Here is a 19127-nt window from a genome sequence, read left to right on the forward strand (position 1 = left end):
ATCCACAGTGCTGAGGAGTTGGACAAGCCATAAGGAGTTTGCAGAATGAATCTGAGCATATACTATGAAGGCACCACTTTCATTTTTTTAAAAAGATATTGACATCTTACTCACTGAAAATTTTGGATGCTACACAGCAGGACAAATGTTCTACTATCACCTAGTATATCAGAGAAGGATATAATCGTTTGAAGGGCTAGGGGTCAAATAAAGAATCAGCTAGCTAAATATTTCAAGATTGGTTGAAATAGACAAAAACAAATGGTTCATTCACTATTTTAAGACTACGCATCTGTCAATAACAAGGCTGTGATGTTCAGGATGCTCTAACTTCTGGTGTTAAAGGTTATGGCAACATTGCACAATGTGTTCATTTTTCAGACATATTGATGAGTGTTTCAAATACCAACTCCTGTACTTATTATTGAAGAAGAAGAAGAAGAAGAAGAAGAAGAAGAAGAAGAAGAAGAAGAAGAAGAAGAACTACTAAAGGATTCCTCGTCAAAAAAGCAATAATCCATTCCCTTTTAATTAAAAGTAACAGGATTCCAAATTTACTAAAATAAAGACATTTCCTGTTTTCAGGAGGCTGCATACACAGTTAGTTCTACTCAAAAGTATACCCACTGAAAATAAGAGACATGGCTAACTTAGGTCCATTAACTGAAATGGGTCAACCTGGAGCAGAACTAGGGTTACCATATTTCGAAAAGGGGAAATCCAGACACAAAAGTTGATGAGCTTTTCAAGTTGTTGAGCTTTTTATTTTATTTTATTTTATGTTTGTTTTATTTATTTAGGCCAAAGTTGTTGAGTCTCCCCCCCCCCCACAAACACACAAAACTTCTTCAAAAATGACGTTTTTGAGCTATTTTTAATGGAATTCGCCCAAATCTGCAGTTCCAACATGGGTTGCCATACATCTGGATTTTGCCAGACACTTCAGCGATTTCCTCCCAGACACTGTTTCCAACAACCAAATCCCAGCTATGTCCATGAAATTCCGGACATATGGCAACCATAACAGAACTTAGTTGGCCACAACTCAAGGAGTTTCAGGAAATGGATCATTTGGGTTAGGCCAGGTATTTCTTGAGACTATATTACTGCTTTGGTATAAACTAGACACCATGGGAAATCTTGCCTCATTTATATTTCATTTCATAAAAGCTCAGCAATAGTTCCATAGCAGTAACTGCGAAATGAACCAATAAATGATTTTTAGCAGTTCTAAGAAGCAGTGTGAGAAGGGAGTTGCTCTCTTGGTATGAGGAGGGAACTGAAAGAAAAGGAACAGGTCGGAGAATTTAAGGTCCAGAAGAAAATAACATGTTTTACTGAATCTTTGTGACTTCACACAAAACTGAATCCATTTCTTTTTACCTCCCAAAAGCTACTTACTGAAGTTCAGTAACTTTCTAGTAGTCAAAAACACAGAGGGTTCTCTGATCTACATTAGGCATCATTATATAAGCAAGTTACAGAGGAAAAATTCGCTCAGACCCCTCAATACCTTCCAAAACAATGCATTAAAATATCCTTGCTCTCCAAGCAACATATACAGCTTTATCTGGCAATATAATTCCATTAGAAGAGTAGCTGTAACGCTGCCTTCAAAGACAGCACTGCATTAACTACATTAGCTATATCCATTTAAGCTTTGTAGATTGCAGTAGCTCTGAAAGAGTAAAACAGCAACTGTTCCCCCCCCCCCCCCGCCAAGACGTTAAAAACCAAGGGAACAATATTCTTTCGTACGGTTATTTTACCGTACTTGATAACTTGAACGAGTGGCTTCAATTTCAACGGGATTTAAAAGTGAGCACTGCGCACAACCTAACGCTGCAATTTTATACTTGGGTGTAAACTAATATTCTGCCCAGAGTTAAACTTGCAAAGGGGAGAGGAGAAGACAGAACAAACTTATTAACGGAGCTTCAAAACTTACAGAGGATGTTTCTACTGCGGGTTTGTTTATCATCCAGCTCGACCTCATTGAGCGTCCTGAGCTACGTAACAGCGCTGCTGTTTTCCGTGGCTGCTGCCTAGCTCCTTTAATAACAGGCGAGCTGGAGCTAGGAATTAGTAGTACCAGGAAGAGTCAGGAGAAGCCTCCCCTCTCTGCTCTGCCCCCACCTCCTTTTTAATTTCCACTGAATTTGAAAAGCATGATGTCAATTCAGCACGAATCTGCTGCCTACCGTCCCAGTCATGTGACGCGGGATCAGCGAGCTTAAACTACAAATCGCTTACAACGGGAGAAATGATGCTGTTCTGCGGGGGCCCTGGGTCTCTTCCCCTCTGGGCACGGGAGCTAACCTTACAAAAAGAGCATCTTGTTCAGTGCTGAGAACAGGGACGGATTTCAGCTAGCAGATGTTTTTGTGTTGTTGCTTTTTTTAAAAAAAAATCCCTATTACAGAGGGCTTTCGTTCTTTCTTTTTTTAAACAAGATGTCAGATTCCAAGTGCCTCTGCAGAGGCGGAAGAGCTACCCTATGCCAGATTATAAGAAGCATCTTGCAATTTTGCTAGACGTTTATTAGAATTAAAGGAGAAAGGGTTACAAAATCATCCACACACACACTCACCCGATAAGGTTTATATCAGGCTTCCTCAACCTCACCCCTCCAGATGTTTTGGGACTACAATTTCCATCATCCCTGACCACTGGTCCTGCTAGCTAGGGGTCATGGGAGTTGTAGGCCAAAAACATCTGGAGGGCCGAGGTTGAGGAAGCCTGGTTTATATGAATGAAATGTAAGTTGCTGCCAATGAAGATGAGTTTAGGGCAGGCAAAGGCAAACTCCGGCCCTCCAGGTGTTTGGGACTACAATTCCCATCATCCCTGACCACTGGTCCTGTTAGCTAGGGATGGTGGGAATTGCAGGGCCTATGCCTGGTTTAGGAAAATGCATATAAAGCCATCAGTCGAGAGCCACTTCATACATTAACTGTCCCCACAAACTTGTGTGTGCAGCCATAGTCTGTATCCAACGAATTAATCATGAAAAATATGCACCTAAGCACAAACCTGTGAGGCTTCTGATGAATTAAATTATATATATATATATATATATATATATATATATATATATATATATATATATTATAGAGAGAGAGAGAGTGTAGAGGTAAAGGTACCCTGACCGTTAGGTCCAGTCATGGATGACTCTGGGGTTGCGCATTCATCTCGCTCTATAGGCCGAGGGAGCCGGCGTTTGTCCGCAGACAGCTTCTGGGTCATGTGGCCAGCATGACTAATTCGCTTCGGGCAAACCAGAGCAGCGCATGGGAACGCCATTTACCTTCGCGCCAGAGCAGTACCTATTTATCTACTTGCACTTTGACGTGCTTTCGAACTGCTAGGTGGGCAAGAGCAGGGACTGAGCAGCAGGAGCTCACCCCGTAACGGGGATTCGAACCACCGACCTTCTGATCAGCAAGCCCTAGTCTCTGTGGTTTAGACCACAGCACCACCTGCATTTATTATGTACTACATAATAAATCTATATAATTGCATATTAGTGACCTTGAATGGGGAATGATTCTTACATAAAAGTTAGTATTCCTCTTTTTTAAAAAAAAAAAAATACAAACCTAAAACTAAGCAAGTTATATATAACCAGATTTCAGAAACTTCTTCCACAGCCACTAAATGGTGTTTGATGCATTAATTTAAGCTAGATTATCTTGCAGTGATGTCTACCAACCCACAGCTCACTGTGTTTATCCTGAACACTGTATTAGTGTGTACAGAAAAACATCACAATAATTATCAGTAAAATGTCACCTTTTCCAGAGGACACTCCAGTAAGTGACTGATCAATTTACTATTATGTTCTATAGAGAGGGAAATTATTGATAGTTTTAATGTACTCTGTCCTTGCTCTAAGTAACGATCAGGCAGTATGACCTATTGAATTTGTCAAAGCACATGGTCAATGGCTGTGTGTTGCGCTCCCAAAGAGAAACCAACTCATTAAGATCCTATTAAACTCATATCAGACAGCGACGGCACAACCCTAGAAGTGTTTCCTCAGAAGTAAGCCCTACAGAGTTCAATTTTACCTCCAAGTGAGCAAATACCACTCACAGCCCCAAAACACACACCTGAGGCAATGTTTGTTTTTTAAAAGAGGATTTTGCTTCTAATTGTAATTACTTGCATGTAATTACTAGGTCAACAGCATGGCCAATAGCCAGGGATAATGGGAGTAATATAATCAAATAAATAAATAAATTCTGAACGGCCACAGGTTCCCCAATCCTTCATTTAATGGGACACATTCAAAGTTTTCTAAGTGTAAAGATCTTCAGTTAGCCTTTATCTTCTTTTTGTAAGTTGACACTAAAACGTTTAGACAACTATAATAATAGATTGTATATTTAGCACTCTTACAAAAAGGATTCTGATCCCCTTTTTAGCATTCTTCTAATGAACAATGCTGGTGGCCGAATTCAAATATATGATATATTATGCTCTCAATTCTATTTAAGTTTCCTTCCAGCATTTTGCACCAGTATTAAACTTGAACAAGTGAAAATAAAAAAGCCAATGCAATTCTGGGCTGCATCAATAGGAGTATAGCATCTAGATCAAGGGAAGTAATAGTGCCACTGTATTCTGCTCTGGTCAGACCTCACCTGGAGTACTGTGTCCAGTTCTGGGCACCACAGTTCAAGAAGGACACTGACAAACTGGAACGTGTCCAGAGGAGGGCAACCAAAATGGTCAAAGGCCTGGAAACGATGCCTTATGAGGAACGGCTAAGGGAGCTGGGCATGTTTAGCCTGGAGAAGAGGAGGTTAAGGGGTGATATGATAGCCATGTTCAAATATATAAAAGGATGTCATACAGAGGAGGGAGAAAGGTTGTTTTCTGCTTCTCCAGAGAAGCGGACACGGAGCAATGGATCCAAACTACAAGAAATAAGATTCCACCTAAACATTAGGAAGAACTTCCTGACAGTAAGAGCTGTTCGACAGTGGAATTTGCTGCCAAGGAGTGTGGTGGAGTCTCCTTCTTTGGAGGTCTTTAAGCAGAGGCTTGACCACTATATGTCAGGAGTGCTCTGATGGTGTTTCCTGCTTGGCAGGGGGTTGGACTCAATGGCCCTTGTAGTCTCTTCCAACTCTATGATTCTATGATTCTATGAAATGAAAAGAATAGACAACAACACATTCTAGAGCGGCCAAAAAGGGGCAGAGGGGGAGGCAGTTCAGCCAAGCAAGTCTAGTCCCCTAAATTCTGCATGTAACTATGTGTTAAAATGGGCCGTTTCCTTGAAATTTAGTATCAATGTCCACCAGGGTATAAACATACAACACAGTGTAAACCTGCAATTAAAATTTCGTGGTTTCTTTATTATGGCCAGAATCTCCCCCAAAAAGCAAACCTGCCTTGTTCTACTCTTTCAGGGAGAGGTAAGGGCCAATAGCTTCTATTTCTCAAGCAGCAGATTTCTGTGAAACGTGGCAAACTCGTTTTTAAAAAACTAAGGAGACTTTTCAAAAGCAGTTTCTGATATGGGTGTCTGGTGTTCAAGTCGAGTATTCCACACGGATATGCTCAAGGCTTGGATGCACCTAAAGTACCTCTTTGGATCTTGGCCAATAACATTTGGCAATGCTGGGATGGCAAAGAGAGAAAGATCAAAACTAATTACAATGTTCGTTTTGAACACATGGCAAATCTCAAGGACAACGCATCTTAATCAGAGTTGGTATCAAATAAGCAAGAAACAGGCCAGCACCAAGTGGAGTTGATGTGAATCAAAGCAAGCAGTGGCCCTTATAGGTTTGTCCTTAATTGAAAAGTAAGAAAGAAAAAGACTTAAAATTATTGCTGCAGCTAATATTGCTGGGTCTAGTTTAAAAAACCCGACAATACTAGAATCCCCATGGTTCACTGCAGGTTTTTGAAATTTGCAAACAGAAGTGAACACTCAGAACCTTAACAGATCAGCCTTAAATTTCTACCCAGTCCAGTGTTCTTTGCAAAAATAATAATAATCCAGAATTAAACAGATCACTATGAATTGGTCAGTGGTCAGAGAGGGATCACATCCACCTTTTGCCAAACCCTGATATGCATATGCCACATAAAAAATCCCAAGAATCTGATGAAAATTAGGGTTATGGATTGGATCTTAACTTTGTGAAAGGAAGGAGTTACTGCTCATGGAAGGGGAGCAGCCCTCATGGAAGTTGGGTGAGTATAACTCAACAAGTTAGCAAAACATTAGGCTCCAAGCTTATGCAACTATAATATATTTACAGGGAGATATGCATTTCCTGTTTTTATTGGAGAGATTGTGCAAAGCACACATCTTATCCAGGGTGTTCCACTCCCAAGAGAAAATAAAGGCAGAAGCTTTGGCTTAAAAGGCATTTGCTACAGTATAAAATATGTACGCAAACAGGTTTACCAGGGAGATTTTACTTGCGTGCACAATGTCTGTTGCAGCAAGCTATAAAAATCAAGATTAGTTAGATTGGAATAAGTCATTTCTGTCAATGCTGCTGCAGTGGGCTTAATGTCATTTAATTCTACTTTTAGTGTAATTGTACATTTAATCATTTGAGCTAAGCATACCTTACCTGGGACTTTCCAATTGATTATGTCAGATGTCATATTTGGGTGGTCCGATATAGCAAATAAGCTTAGAACAGCAGCATTTTGCCAACAGATTAATTTAGCCGTACGAATCATTACAGGCTAAAGGCATTTGCAGTACTATGCAGCCTAAAAAGGATTTAATCAAGCATAATGGAAAAAGACAGGCCACAGTAAGAAATCCTTTAATGTCTCTGCCACACAGAGAATGTGCCTTGCTATGTAATACTGAACATGCTCTCGTCAAAGCTGAAACTGTTCACTTTCTGGTAAGTGCAAGCAACACTGACAAGGTACGCTTATCGTTTAGTCCATTTGGGATCATTAAAAGCTTGCATTTCATTTCAATTGCAAGGCAAAACGAAAACATTCCGATCTCAGGTGATTCCTGTGTGTGTGTCCGCGTATTTCTGCAAGCTTAGCAACAGGAGTCCATGGAATGTCTATTTTGTGCAACTATTTTTTATCATTCATACAAACCAAGATGCCATAAAGATCCAAGTCCAATATAAAGTCACCTTGCATTGAATATAAACATTCAGAATATACTCTTTTTAGCAGACTAGCCAGAGCAGCAATGCACTTCAAGTACGGCACAACACAACCTTGCTACTCACCTGGGAGGCATATGAACTGGTCCCTGGGCTGGCACCCGAGTAGCAAGATGCCATAAAAAAAACTAGCACCATCAGGGACAGAACTTGGCTAGATCTTTTCTCTCTGGTGTACTAAGACTGTACCACATGATGTTAGAGTCTCTGGAGCATTGGTAGAACTTCTAAACTCTAGAAAACAAGAAAGCAGCGCCTGCAGTTCCTACCAGGCAGGTCAAAAAACAAGGAAGTTACAGGAGATGGAAGGATGGAGATGATGGTCAGAAGGAGCTAGCAAGTGGCTAAGAAAGGGCCCGAGTCTGCAGTAGAGGGACAACTGGGGTCTGTGAGGATCATAGCAGGGGAGAGAGACACAAATTCCATACTGGGTGAGGAGCTAATTATCCACTAAATCAGTGAGATGAGTAGGGAAGGAGGAAATTAGGAGGAAAGGAGTAAGTAGGAAAACGGGAGGGTTATTGTAAACATGTTTGGTTTTTTTATAAGTCAGCACAAATGCTGGAACGGGAAGCAGAGCAACAAGAGGAAATTAAAATAGGAGCCAAGATCAAGGATAAGGCCTAGGAGAATGGTCTACCCACCTGGGGTAGGAAAAGAGCTGGTCCCTTAAAGAAACATGATACTGACAGGACAAGTTGCACCTATGCTGTCACAATGATCCTCAATGATGTATGCAAGTCATAAGCCACTAAGTTCAGATTGCTCAGGACAGGGGTGCTTGGGATCTGAACCGCAGGGCTAATTCGCTCACGGCCTGAAGTATATTAAATTCCATCACTTCCAATGCACAAATAAAAAAAGATTCTTTTCAAGCCTATGTAAAGAGGTCTGAAATGAAAGGACTGGCACTCTTCACAAACATCCTGGCACCCAGTGGCGTAGCGTGGGGGGTGCAGGGGGGGCCGGCCGCACCGGGCGCAACACCTGGGGGTTAGGGGGCGCAAATCCACGGGTTAGGGGGCGCAAATTACTTGCCTTGCCCCAGGTGCTGACAACCCACGCTACGCCACTGCTGGCACCTTTAGAAAGTAGCACGTTTGGCGGTTATCAGGTTTTGCTTGAAGAGGTCGAAAGTATTCCCCTATTCACGAAGCACTGCCCCACACTCTGAATGGGCTCCATCCGCCCTCAGCTGTTGATATTGCATTGTTTACAATGGGATCCTCGATTAACATTCAAATTATGGGCACCAATGCAGGGATGGGTGATCTACTCACCACCATCTTAGCACCACATTTGGTGGCAAGAGGCTGCATACCAGGGGCCTGAAGTGAGCTAGGCCATTCACACATGCACACACAAGGGAGATTTACATGGAGAGGAGATGTACAGAGGTGACTCTCCCCACACGCCTTCCTCCCATCAGAGTTTTGTTTCCCCCCCCCCCATCCTTCCAAACAGTGATTTCCATGGAGGGAAGGTACACAGGGATGAACACTCCCTAATGCACCCTTCCTCTTCATCACAATCACACTCCCCACCCTGACAAGCAGCAATATTTGGCAGCACACATGGGGAAGCTGTCTGGGCACTGGTGCAACCCCTGCATTGAAACAAGGGCTGGATGTGGCTTGATCAGGTGTGCAGTAATGAAAGCAAAGGGATGTCAAAAGTCGCAACCGAAATAGGCAGCTGAGAAGCCAATGATAAAAAATGGGAGTGTGTGGGTTATTGTGGAACAGATTTCCCCCCCCCCCCATTTCGACCTTAAAAGCAAATAAAAGGAGCACGTTCAGCAGAATCAGAGAGTCTCCAATGGCTCTCATCTGAAAAAGAACTCCCCACACACACCTTGCAAAGTTTTGCCTAGATTCAGAATAAACTCCTGCACATGGTATCATCTCGAGTCAACAAGTTAGCCACTCAGCTAACACCTGCCCAAGCTGCCTTAGCTTTGCACCTTGGGCTACACCTATAACAACCCATTCATTAAACAGTTTTATGAGGGGGAAGGGGGAAAGTTGTGGAGTTGAGTGAGAACTGTGGAATAAGTAGAATGTATTCAGTAAAGATGCATTCTGCTGACAGACACTCCCCTGGAAGAACAGGGCAACAAATGTCCAATTGCTCCATTAATCAAGCTTCTTCTGTCCTTCATATCAATGTTTTGTCCCCTCCAGCAAGCATAGAGGCCTTGGGGAGAGGTGGGGTCTTGCATTACTTGTGTGAAGGCTTGGACACTTGCTATTTCTTCTCTTACCAAAACTGCAGTGGAAGCGAGAACCTGGCTGCGATTTCTGGGAGTTCCTTCTTCCTAGAGGAGCAAAAGACACACACTCCTAGCAAGCAGAACTGTGGGCCACCTTGTATCTCATTCCAGACTAGGAATTTGCTAACCCATATAATTTGTTTGGTTATACACACACACACACACACACACACACACACACACACAGGCCCACTATCTCCCTCTGGTATGAATACACACAAAACAGGGGTGGGGAATGTTAGCACACCCCAAATTCAGAATAGATGCTGAATGAAACAAAAGTAATAGATATCAAAGCCCTCAACTGAGTATTTTAAAAAAGAAATCCCATTTGACATCAAGAACCCAGATTCTACCAGCCACAGCAGTGTTTCCCAAATCTGGGTCTCCAGTTGTTTCCGGACTACCATTTCCATCATCTTTGACTACTGGTCTTGCTAGCTAGGGATGATGGGCGTTGTAGTCCAAAAACAGCTGGAGACCCAAGTTTGGGAAACCCTAAGCTACTGGTAAGGTAAAGTGTAAAGGGACCCCTGACCATTCAGTTCAGTCGTGACCGACTCTGGGGTTGCGGCGCTCATCTTGCTTTATTGGCCGAGGGAGCTGGCGTACAGCTTCCGGGTCATGTGGCCAGCATGACTAAGCCGCTTCTGGCGAACTAGAGCAGAGCACGGAAACGCCGTTTACCTTCCCGCCAGAACAGTACCTATTTATCTACTTGCACTTTGACGTGCTTTCAAACTGCTAGGTGGGCAGGAGCAGGGGCCGAGCAACGGGAGCTCACCCCGTCGCGGGGATTTGAACCGCCAACCTTCTGATCAGCAAGTCCTAGGCTCTGTGGTTTAACCCACAGTGCCACCCGTGTCCCCCAAACTACTGGTATGAGGGGGCAAAAAGGAGCATTATTATTTACTATTGGTAATATCTAGCTCTGTCAGTCTGTTTCCTCAGGGGTAGCATTAAATGGTTCGTTCTGTTTCAAGAGACGAGTCATTTTATTTAGTTACTTGCAATGTATATTTTGGATGTCAGCCAAAACTCCCCCCCGCCCCTCCCAGTCAGTTCATGAACTCTAATTAAGAGAGATGCAATTTACAGCAACACACCCCAACAGAAGTCAGAGGAAAGCCAATTACTAGACGAAATCTGCCTGTAAATACTCAAGCGCCGTGCCAACACTCCAGGAAGAAGCAGCATCCAGCCATAGAGATCCTCCTTTTCAGGATCTATGTAATCTCACTTGCCAGATATTGCAAAGTCAAAAGCATGCTGATAACACGAAGCAACAAACGTTGCAATCAATGCTATATTCTGCACTTGGGACAGAAGCCACAAAGCCTCTCAAACAGTCTACTATCTCTTTGAAAAAATACAATGAGAATCTAACAAGGTGGCACATGTGTATGGAAAGTGAAGCAGTTTTAAATATAATGTTGGGGGGGTTCAGTCTCGACGATGCCCTAAATCCCTTCTAATTCTTGGGATCTTGTATTCCATGAATGTTAGACTCTAGTAGAGAAGGTTGCCAAACCAGTCAGGCAAGTTCCTTAGTAAGACAATGACCTAAGCTGGCAACTTGACTGCCCTGATCAGCATCTAAACGAATGAGCTAAGTTGCAATAGCTGCAGCTAAGCGAAAGGGGAATAATAGGTCCAAAGTGGGGAGGGCTGGGCTAAAGAGTGTGTGAGAGAGACAGCTGAGCTGGAAGCGGGCAGGAAGCAGAGAGGCATGGATTTTTTAGCTCTGTGCTGGACTTTGGGGCTCCCCTTGCAACCAGATAGGGAAGCAAAATTTGTTGTGGTGTTAAAGCTGAGATCTCATGCTCGGGTTGTGTACATGTGCAAATAAAACCATATATCCTAAAGACACCGCAGTCTCCGCTGACCTTCATTCCGTGGAAACCAAACCCTGGGAAAACCTTGGAGACTCTCACTGTTCAGAGACTGGGGTGGCATTTATAATCAGAGAACTGCAGAGTCCAACCCCCTGCAATGAAGGAATATGCTGCTGTCCCATACGGGGACTGAACCTGAAACCCTGACATCATCAGCACCACACTCTAACCAACTGAGCTATCCATTTCTATACACTTCATTCAGCAGCTTACGTGCTAAACTGGTTTTTAAAGCTCTTTAGGTATGCCACTCCCTACCTATTCCAGGCTGCAGAAGCCATTATTCGTGGAGGATAAGACATGACAACCACCAGAACATTGGGAAAAGGTGAAGGAACTTGATGATGGCAAGTACCAGATGAGCGACTCAAGTCTCACTAGGCTAAGAGGGGAAGGGAAGGAGAGATGGGTGCAACCACGTACTGATGATGTGTCACTCAGGATATCCAGACACCCTCCCTGAGCAGCTTCCTGTAGATATTAAACAACGTAAAGGACAAGCTGCAACCCTGTTGAGACGCCAGTGTTTAGTCTATGAGACAGAAGAAATGGTGGCCATAAGGGATGATTGAATGAAATGGATTTATATAAAGCAGTACCTCCGTTTGCACACAGGATCCCGAGGAATCCGCAACCGGAGGTGCCTGTTCTGCGCATGTGCACGGCGCGTAGATCGCTTCTGCGCATGCGCAGGTGGCAAAACCCACTAAACCGGCACAGCGTGGCGTGGGGACTCGCTTCCGTGGTGCCAAAAATTGCGTCTGCGCAGACGCCAAAAATTTTGTCTGCACAGATGCTGGAAATCGCGGTCGTGGGCACGATCTGGCCCATGGAGGGACATCCGCTGGAGTGAACCAGCCCAGGCGAGGAAAACCTTGCCAACCCCTGCTCTACACCTCCACTGAAAGCACTGAAAGATTGTCTTAAAGAGCAAAGTGCCTTTTGAAACAGCCTCTCCCTCCTTCAGCAGCTGTAAGAGGGCACTTGGGCGGCAGCAGGACCAGTTCCCCACCTGCTTAAAGGAGAAGGCAAAGGTTTTTTTTTTTTTTACTCTCCATTCATCAGCTGGGAACAGGGTAGCACAGCCAATACAGGATTAAACCCTGCCCTCCCACCCATCAGCTGATGTCATCAGTGATGTCACACCTGGCAAGCAAAACTGGTCCCCCGCTGGTGGGCCAAAGTTGGTCCACAAGTCAGATATTCCTTACCCCAGTTACACAACAAACATTGCCTCATTCAGTCTGCTTTCAGACACTGACCAGCAACTGATCCTCTTCTCTCTGCAGAGCTGGCATTCCTGATATAAAACAATACTCTCCACCATCACCAATACTCTCCCAGTTCAACTCCTTCAAATTACATGGGCCGTAAAATTGAGCGGTCGGCAGCGCTTTGAGGAATCAAAACTATTTTCAATAGGCTGCATATCTAAAGCGTAAAAGGTGGGATATAAAAAGTTCTACTACACAATTTTAAAACTGAGTCTCTCTTTTAAAAAGGGGAGAGGGGGTTGAAGGGCAAATGTGCATTTAATTCTATAAATATCTAGGCCAAACCTTAAATTGTGTGTGTGGGTTTTTAAAAGGGGGGGGGGAGGCAGGGAGCCTGCTTCAAGCCCGGGAGGAGGGCCAAGCCTGAGGGGTGAATCAATGCTCAAAAATCAATGGAATGTACATCTGCTCTTTTCACAGCAAAGGCAGGGAAAAGCCTAGCTTACCCACCCTAGGAGAGGAAAATCAATGCACTCCCTAAGTGAAGTTTTAAAAGCAGCCTGGGTTGGTGGCGAAAAGAACAACTAGAAAGGAAATTCACCAGGTTTTGGCGCATGGAGGGGGAAGAGAGAGAGAAAGTCAGAGTCCTTTGAAAAAGAAAGGAATTGCCTCTTTGGAATATCTAGTTGTTGTTGGTATCCGATGTCTGTCTCAAGAGAGAGATATCTAGTGATGCCTATCTTAAAGGGTTATTTTAAGGGTGACTAAGTTACTGCTTTTCTGAAGTGGTTCAAAGCACCTTGCAGGTATTCAGATACTGGAAGCCAGGCATTAACTACAAAAGTGATGCTGCAAGACTGGCACATAACACTAAGCCAAGCTATGGCTTGGCAAGAACAAATAACTGCAGGAGAGGAGAGGGCAGCAGCTGACCTCCTCCTCTGTTGTTTTGCTGCTGAGCTGAGCCAAGCCATGATCTGGCTTCATGTACTGTCCAAACCCAGGCTTGTGGGTTAAGCTTTCTTCAGACAAACCATGAGCTGCAACTGAGATTTGTCCTATGGCTTTGCAGCTTGTGGTGTGTCTTGGACAGCAAAAGGATGAGCAGAGGTGCAGATAATACTAATTTAATGGCTTAGTGTGTTATGTGAGAACGAGGGCGTTATGAGCCGATTTGATGTTCCCGTGTATAGCTTCACAAATGACACTTGGCTGTATTTTCCCCTTTATCCATTTTTCCATTTATCAGGTTTATTGTTGTTGTTGTTGTTGTTTTGAAAGTGCAAATTATACTCCATGAACCATGGCCATTTCAAAGTATAAAGTAGACAAAAGTTGAGCAATTTTAAAATGTCTTACTCATTACAAATTTTCAACTTTCATATCTTTGGGTTGTATCCAATGAAGTCATCCCACCTGCTTTGGGGGTTCCCCAACCCCCAGATACAGCCCTCGATGTTTCATAAATTGGGGTGCTATGATGGAAGAAGGATGATCCACAACAGAAGAAAGTTTCATAGGCAAAATCTGGCCAGAAATCTCCGCAATCAGGTACATCTATATGGTTATATACTCTAGCTTTACTCACTGTTAGGCAAAAATCACCATGATAGATAGATAGATAGATAGATAGATAGATAGATAGATAGATAGATACTAAGGGGTTTCCAGCTGTAATGTGTTAGGAGATACGGGGGGGAAAAGTTTACAAATGGGTAAAAGCTTAATGGTAAGGATTTGCTGAACTAACAAATTGAAGTGGAATACAAAGAAGGGAGGTATGAGGAGGTCTGGGGAAATAAGTGTAAGGAAGATATGTTCTGGAAATTTTTTTTGTTTTTTAACTTTTTATGTTGTATTTTGTTTCTTTTTATTTTTCATTTTCATTGTTATATTTTAAAAACTTTAATAAATATCTTTTTTTAAAAAAAAAGATAGATATTGCAATTCAAAAATTTACTTTCAAATGAGAAACTTAAGATTTACAAAAAAGAAAAAAAAGAATATTAATGTCTTTGAACAAAGAGAGAGAAGTCTACTTTGTTCATGCTATATTTGTTTCTTTATACAAGCCTGAACCTGTTGTTGTTGGTTTAAAATTAAGAAAACATGAGTTTTACAAATGCTTCGTTATGAAAACAAAATCCTGCAGAAGGATTTTTAATCAACATAAAAGCAAGCAAGAACTATTAAATTAGTTTTTACTTCAATTTATACAAAACAGGGTACAATTGTGTACAATGGTACCTTGGGATGCGAACGGGATCCGTTCCGGAGGCCCGTTTGCATCCCGAACGGATCGCAAGACACAATGGCATATCTGTGCGGGTCGCATTTCGCCGCTTCTGCGCATGTGCGTGACGCCATTTTGAGCGTCTGCGCGTGCACGAGCAGCAAAACCCGGAAGTAACGCGCTCTGTTACTTCCGGGTTGCCGCGGAGCGCAACTCGAATGCGCTCAACCCGAAGCACATTCAACTCGAGGTATGACTGTATTAATATTTTTACTTTTAATATTTTTACATGAATAAGTATGAACATCCTTGTCTCTTGAGCTTTGGACCAACTACACATATGACTTGAGTGATCCCAGGTATTGTTAGAATCTGCCTGTAATATGTTCTAATTCTTGAAGAAAAAAACTTCAATCTTCTACCATAGACTTTTCTATACAGTAAAAGGTTTCAAAGCGTAACCACTGAAACAGCATTTGACCACTAGGTGGTGATCTATGGCAACACTACACTGCTTGTCAAGTAATCTCTTAGTGCAGCCTAAGAGGGAAGAAAATAAACTGGGATGTAAGTGGCACACATCCAAAGGGAATCTCAATAAAGTGGACCATGTGAGTTAAGGGGAGATGGGGAGCAGGGCTGGCTGCATGAGCTCTGATTGGCTCCCAAGGAGGCAGTAAACATATTCATCTTGTCTGAATGACTAGACATTATGAAGCAAAGGGCATAGAAAGCAATACTGCTGACTTGGATGAAGATAATGAGACTTGTGAAAATGAAAATCATTAACAGGTTTATGAGGAGGGAAGCTACGGTGTTTATTAAAGCAATTCCTTTGTCAGCGAGGTTACCTGTGGATTATGCGCTCCCTGGGTTGAAAACGCCATTCATCGCTTTCTGAAGGTTTTTGTTTTTATTTTGGCAGAGTGAAGACGGAGCAAAAAGCTCCCAACTTCAGGTGTCACATCCACAGGCAACACAGACAGAATTTATGCAGCCAATTCCCACTACAGCAGCTACCCAGGAGCCACTTCAAATATGCCACAACATTTCATTCTCAGTTCATAATTCAAGGGGGCCTTTGGAAACAATTCAGCACAAAAGGGAGAGAGCATTCTGCTTATGCTAGGTATTTTCTGCAGGCATTTGCTTCACTGCACAGTGAACTGAAAAAATAAAGGGGAAGGAATGAGGTCTCTCACAACACATATACTTAACACACACACACACACACACACACACACACACACACACACACAGTTAACCTGTTAATCGAAGGGCTCCACAATCTAATAAGACTGAAAGAACAGCATCCACAGCACTTGAGCAGAAGCACTTAACTCATTTACCCACAGTCTTTGTATTCTCCAGCCTTTTTCTTCACCAAATATCTAAAAGGGCTATTTAAACCTCTCTGGTTACAAGAACCAATAACTCCCAACCTATGTACTAATAATGTTTGCCCATGTGGTGATCCATATGCAGCCAAACATGTCTGCATCCACGCACGAGAGGGAGGTATCAGTATAAAACAGCTTCCTATATATCTGCTCTAATGGGGAGGTCTAAATGCACAGTATGAAATAAATCTTAAGGAGGTTAAGTTCTAGTCCTGCACAGCAACTTGCGTTCAAGTGAGTTCATATAAACCAGAACTCCTAGACTAGGGAGGAAACACGAGCATTAGTGAAAAGGACCTTTCAAAGGTGATCTGTTCAGCTACAGCACATATACACAATACGCCTAGAACACAGAAATACTTGGCCCAAGTGTTTTAATTGCACCACACTCACCAACAAAGACGATATGGTTTGTGCCTCCTGCGGCTTAGATGGGACTCCTGGCCACGTGAGATTGGCACTAGCAACTGTCAAAGAACTAAGGGCACCATTTTTCAGCTGCTCTGTGGAATGTGACTTTGGCCCATGCCATCCCAGAAAGCTTTCTGAAACAGAAACAGAGCCAAAGTTACCAGCAATGTCATTCCTGCAGTGCATACTCATTTTCAGGGAATGGGAATCTCTCTCAACGCCTGAGGGAGGTCTCAATAAATAACATCTCTCTCGGCCGCTTGTACCTCCGCCTCCCATTAGGTCACTTGTATTTCAACCTTGTTTGAGTCCCTTCTTGCTACTCGTAAGATCCTCCTATCACAGCACCAGTCTTATTATTATTTGTAGCAAGTGCGGTTCCATTGTTGAGCAAGCACCAGCATAATAAGAGCACCGCTCTCGAAACAGAATGGGAGTTTGACTTGATTCGCTCAGCTCTGAAATAAGTACAGGCAATTTCACTTCTACCTTTTAGACAGTACTTAGGTGTCAAATATTAACAGCTGAGTGAGAGTCACTGACATTTTCCCCAGTGACTGCATATATTATATATATGCCCAAAGACACCATGGCACATAGACACCCAAGGGCAGGCAGCAGTATATCATCCCTTTTATTCAAGTGTTACCGTATTTTTCGCCCTATAGGACACACTTTTTCCCCTCCAAAAATGAAGGGGAAATGTGTGTGCGTCCTATGGGGCGAATGCAGGCTTTTGCTGAAGCTTGGAGAGCGCACCGACCCCTCTCGCTCTCCAGGCTTCAGGAAGCTATCAGTTTCCGCAGGGCTCCCTAGGCTGCGGATAGCAGCCTGTTGCCCAGAGCGCGGGGCTCGGGCTTCCCCCGTGGCTGGGGGGGGGGGGGGAATAAAAAAAATTCTTTATTTCCCCCCCCCAAAAAAAACTAGGTGCGTCCTATGGGCTGGTGCATCCTATAGGGCGAAAAATACGGTATTTAGCTCTCTAGCTGTGAATGCTGCTTAACATCAGGTTTACTCCAAAGATTATCTTAATACCCATATTCAAGTTATTCAAGGCTAGAAGAAAGCTCTAGCATAAACATGTACTTGAGCAACTGGCCCCAGACTTTGGACAACAGCAGCAGCAGCAGTGGCAGAAGCAGTCCAAGACCTGCTTGAAGTAAAGGTGCATAGGCATTGATAGGCAAGTTGACGTTAGCTTAAAAGATTAAGACTTGAAGCAGTTTCCACTCCATGATCAAAGGGAGGACAGGCTTGTGTGACAACACAGAATTCTACCAACCCTGTTTTGCTCACATCAGGTGTTTGTGATGGAACAAAGACAGAATTCCAGAATTTGCGCACTCTGTGACCCAGTGATATCTTCAGCTAAGGTGTTCGTGGTATACTTGTTGGGCAAACAGCCTCTCCACAGGCATATTTCATTGAAAACTCGGCAACACCGCCAATAAATTGAAGGCACCGTGGACCAGACTGTCCCATGCAATCACGGATGGCAGCAATTCCTCACAAGAACAGCATATAGAAGATGCTTGTAATTTTAAAAAGGTTCTGATTTTTGTTAGCTGCAAACACTTACTTCAACTCAAATCGGAACCAGGGCAGCATCATAACTCAGTAGCCATCATTTCCTGGTCACCACTGCTTTATTGCAAATGGCCCACAAAACCAATGGGCTTGGCTCAAAGGCAAAAATCCCAGGTTATCTTACAGATGTCAAATCATCCTCTAAGGTGCAAAGAAGCCTCTGGGTCAGCATGTTCGAGGCATGTGCCACTTTGAAAATGACCAACGGCTGGCAAGCAAAAGCCTATTACTGGGCCATATCAAGCCTAAACTGGTATACTTTTGCCTGAATAATTGTCGATCTTAAGAAGATGTTCATAATTAACTTAACCTAGGGGGAATTCACCCAAGTAGATTTGACACTTGATAATTTATGGCTATTTATAGATCCAAAAGGTTAGGTACTGAACAACATTCAATGATAACGACGAGAGTGTTAAGAATGCAAAGTGTTAGCTGTTTTATATATTTGCACTTGCAGTGCTAAGTTTGTGGAATTTAGTGGATTTTGAGGATGTTCTGAAACTGTAGGTCAAATAAAAGACTGTCTAGAAATTAACTGCTAACAGTTTCAGAACTTAAAATGCCTCTGTATGACCTGCATGGGCTTAATAGGACCAAAGGGCATTCCTATTTTAAAAAACAGAAACAAAATGTGACTACAGTTTGCATTATTATATTGTCACAGTGCATAAACAAAACAAGCTAAGCTAAATTTGCATCAGCCAATGGATTATGACAATTTGGCAGTGTGGCAACCTAATCTTCAGTATCTGTACTTGGAATGCAAGATTAAGGCTATGCTTTCACAAAGCACTGGCAAAGAAACTAGCATGACTTTCCTGGCTGCTTACTGGCCTGTGTTGCAAGTCTTATCCACAAACATTCCAGTTTGAAACCCAACATCAAAGCTCAAATGGCTCATTTCAAGAACACACAAGCATGCAAGTTTCTGGAAATGAGATCC

General features: G+C 43.0%; 1 protein-coding gene across 5 annotated transcripts in view; it reads right to left on the minus strand.

Annotated features, from left to right (window-relative positions):
- The window catches only part of OSBPL10 (oxysterol binding protein like 10), a 74296-nt gene that overhangs the window by 19563 nt on the left and 35606 nt on the right, over positions 1-19127 (minus strand). For 2 of the 5 annotated variants that reach the window (XR_014517661.1, XM_083468100.1), the window contains exons 6-7: positions 16577-16728; positions 9394-9486 (exon numbers count right to left, since the gene is read on the minus strand). The exons of 1 other annotated variant lie outside the window; for it this stretch is intronic. Coding sequence is in view for 3 of the 4 variants with exons in the window: in XM_083468100.1 (XP_083324226.1) it covers positions 9394-9486; positions 16577-16728 (245 nt within the window). In the remaining variant the exon portion in view is untranslated. The remainder of the gene's footprint in view (positions 1-9393; positions 9487-16576; positions 16729-19127) is intronic. 2 more of the 5 variants (XM_083468101.1, XM_083468102.1) reach the window with 2 other exon arrangements.

This window comes from Podarcis liolepis (assembly GCF_965112155.1).
Source record: "Podarcis liolepis genome assembly, chromosome: 12".
Taxonomy (NCBI): domain Eukaryota; kingdom Metazoa; phylum Chordata; class Lepidosauria; order Squamata; family Lacertidae; genus Podarcis; species Podarcis liolepis.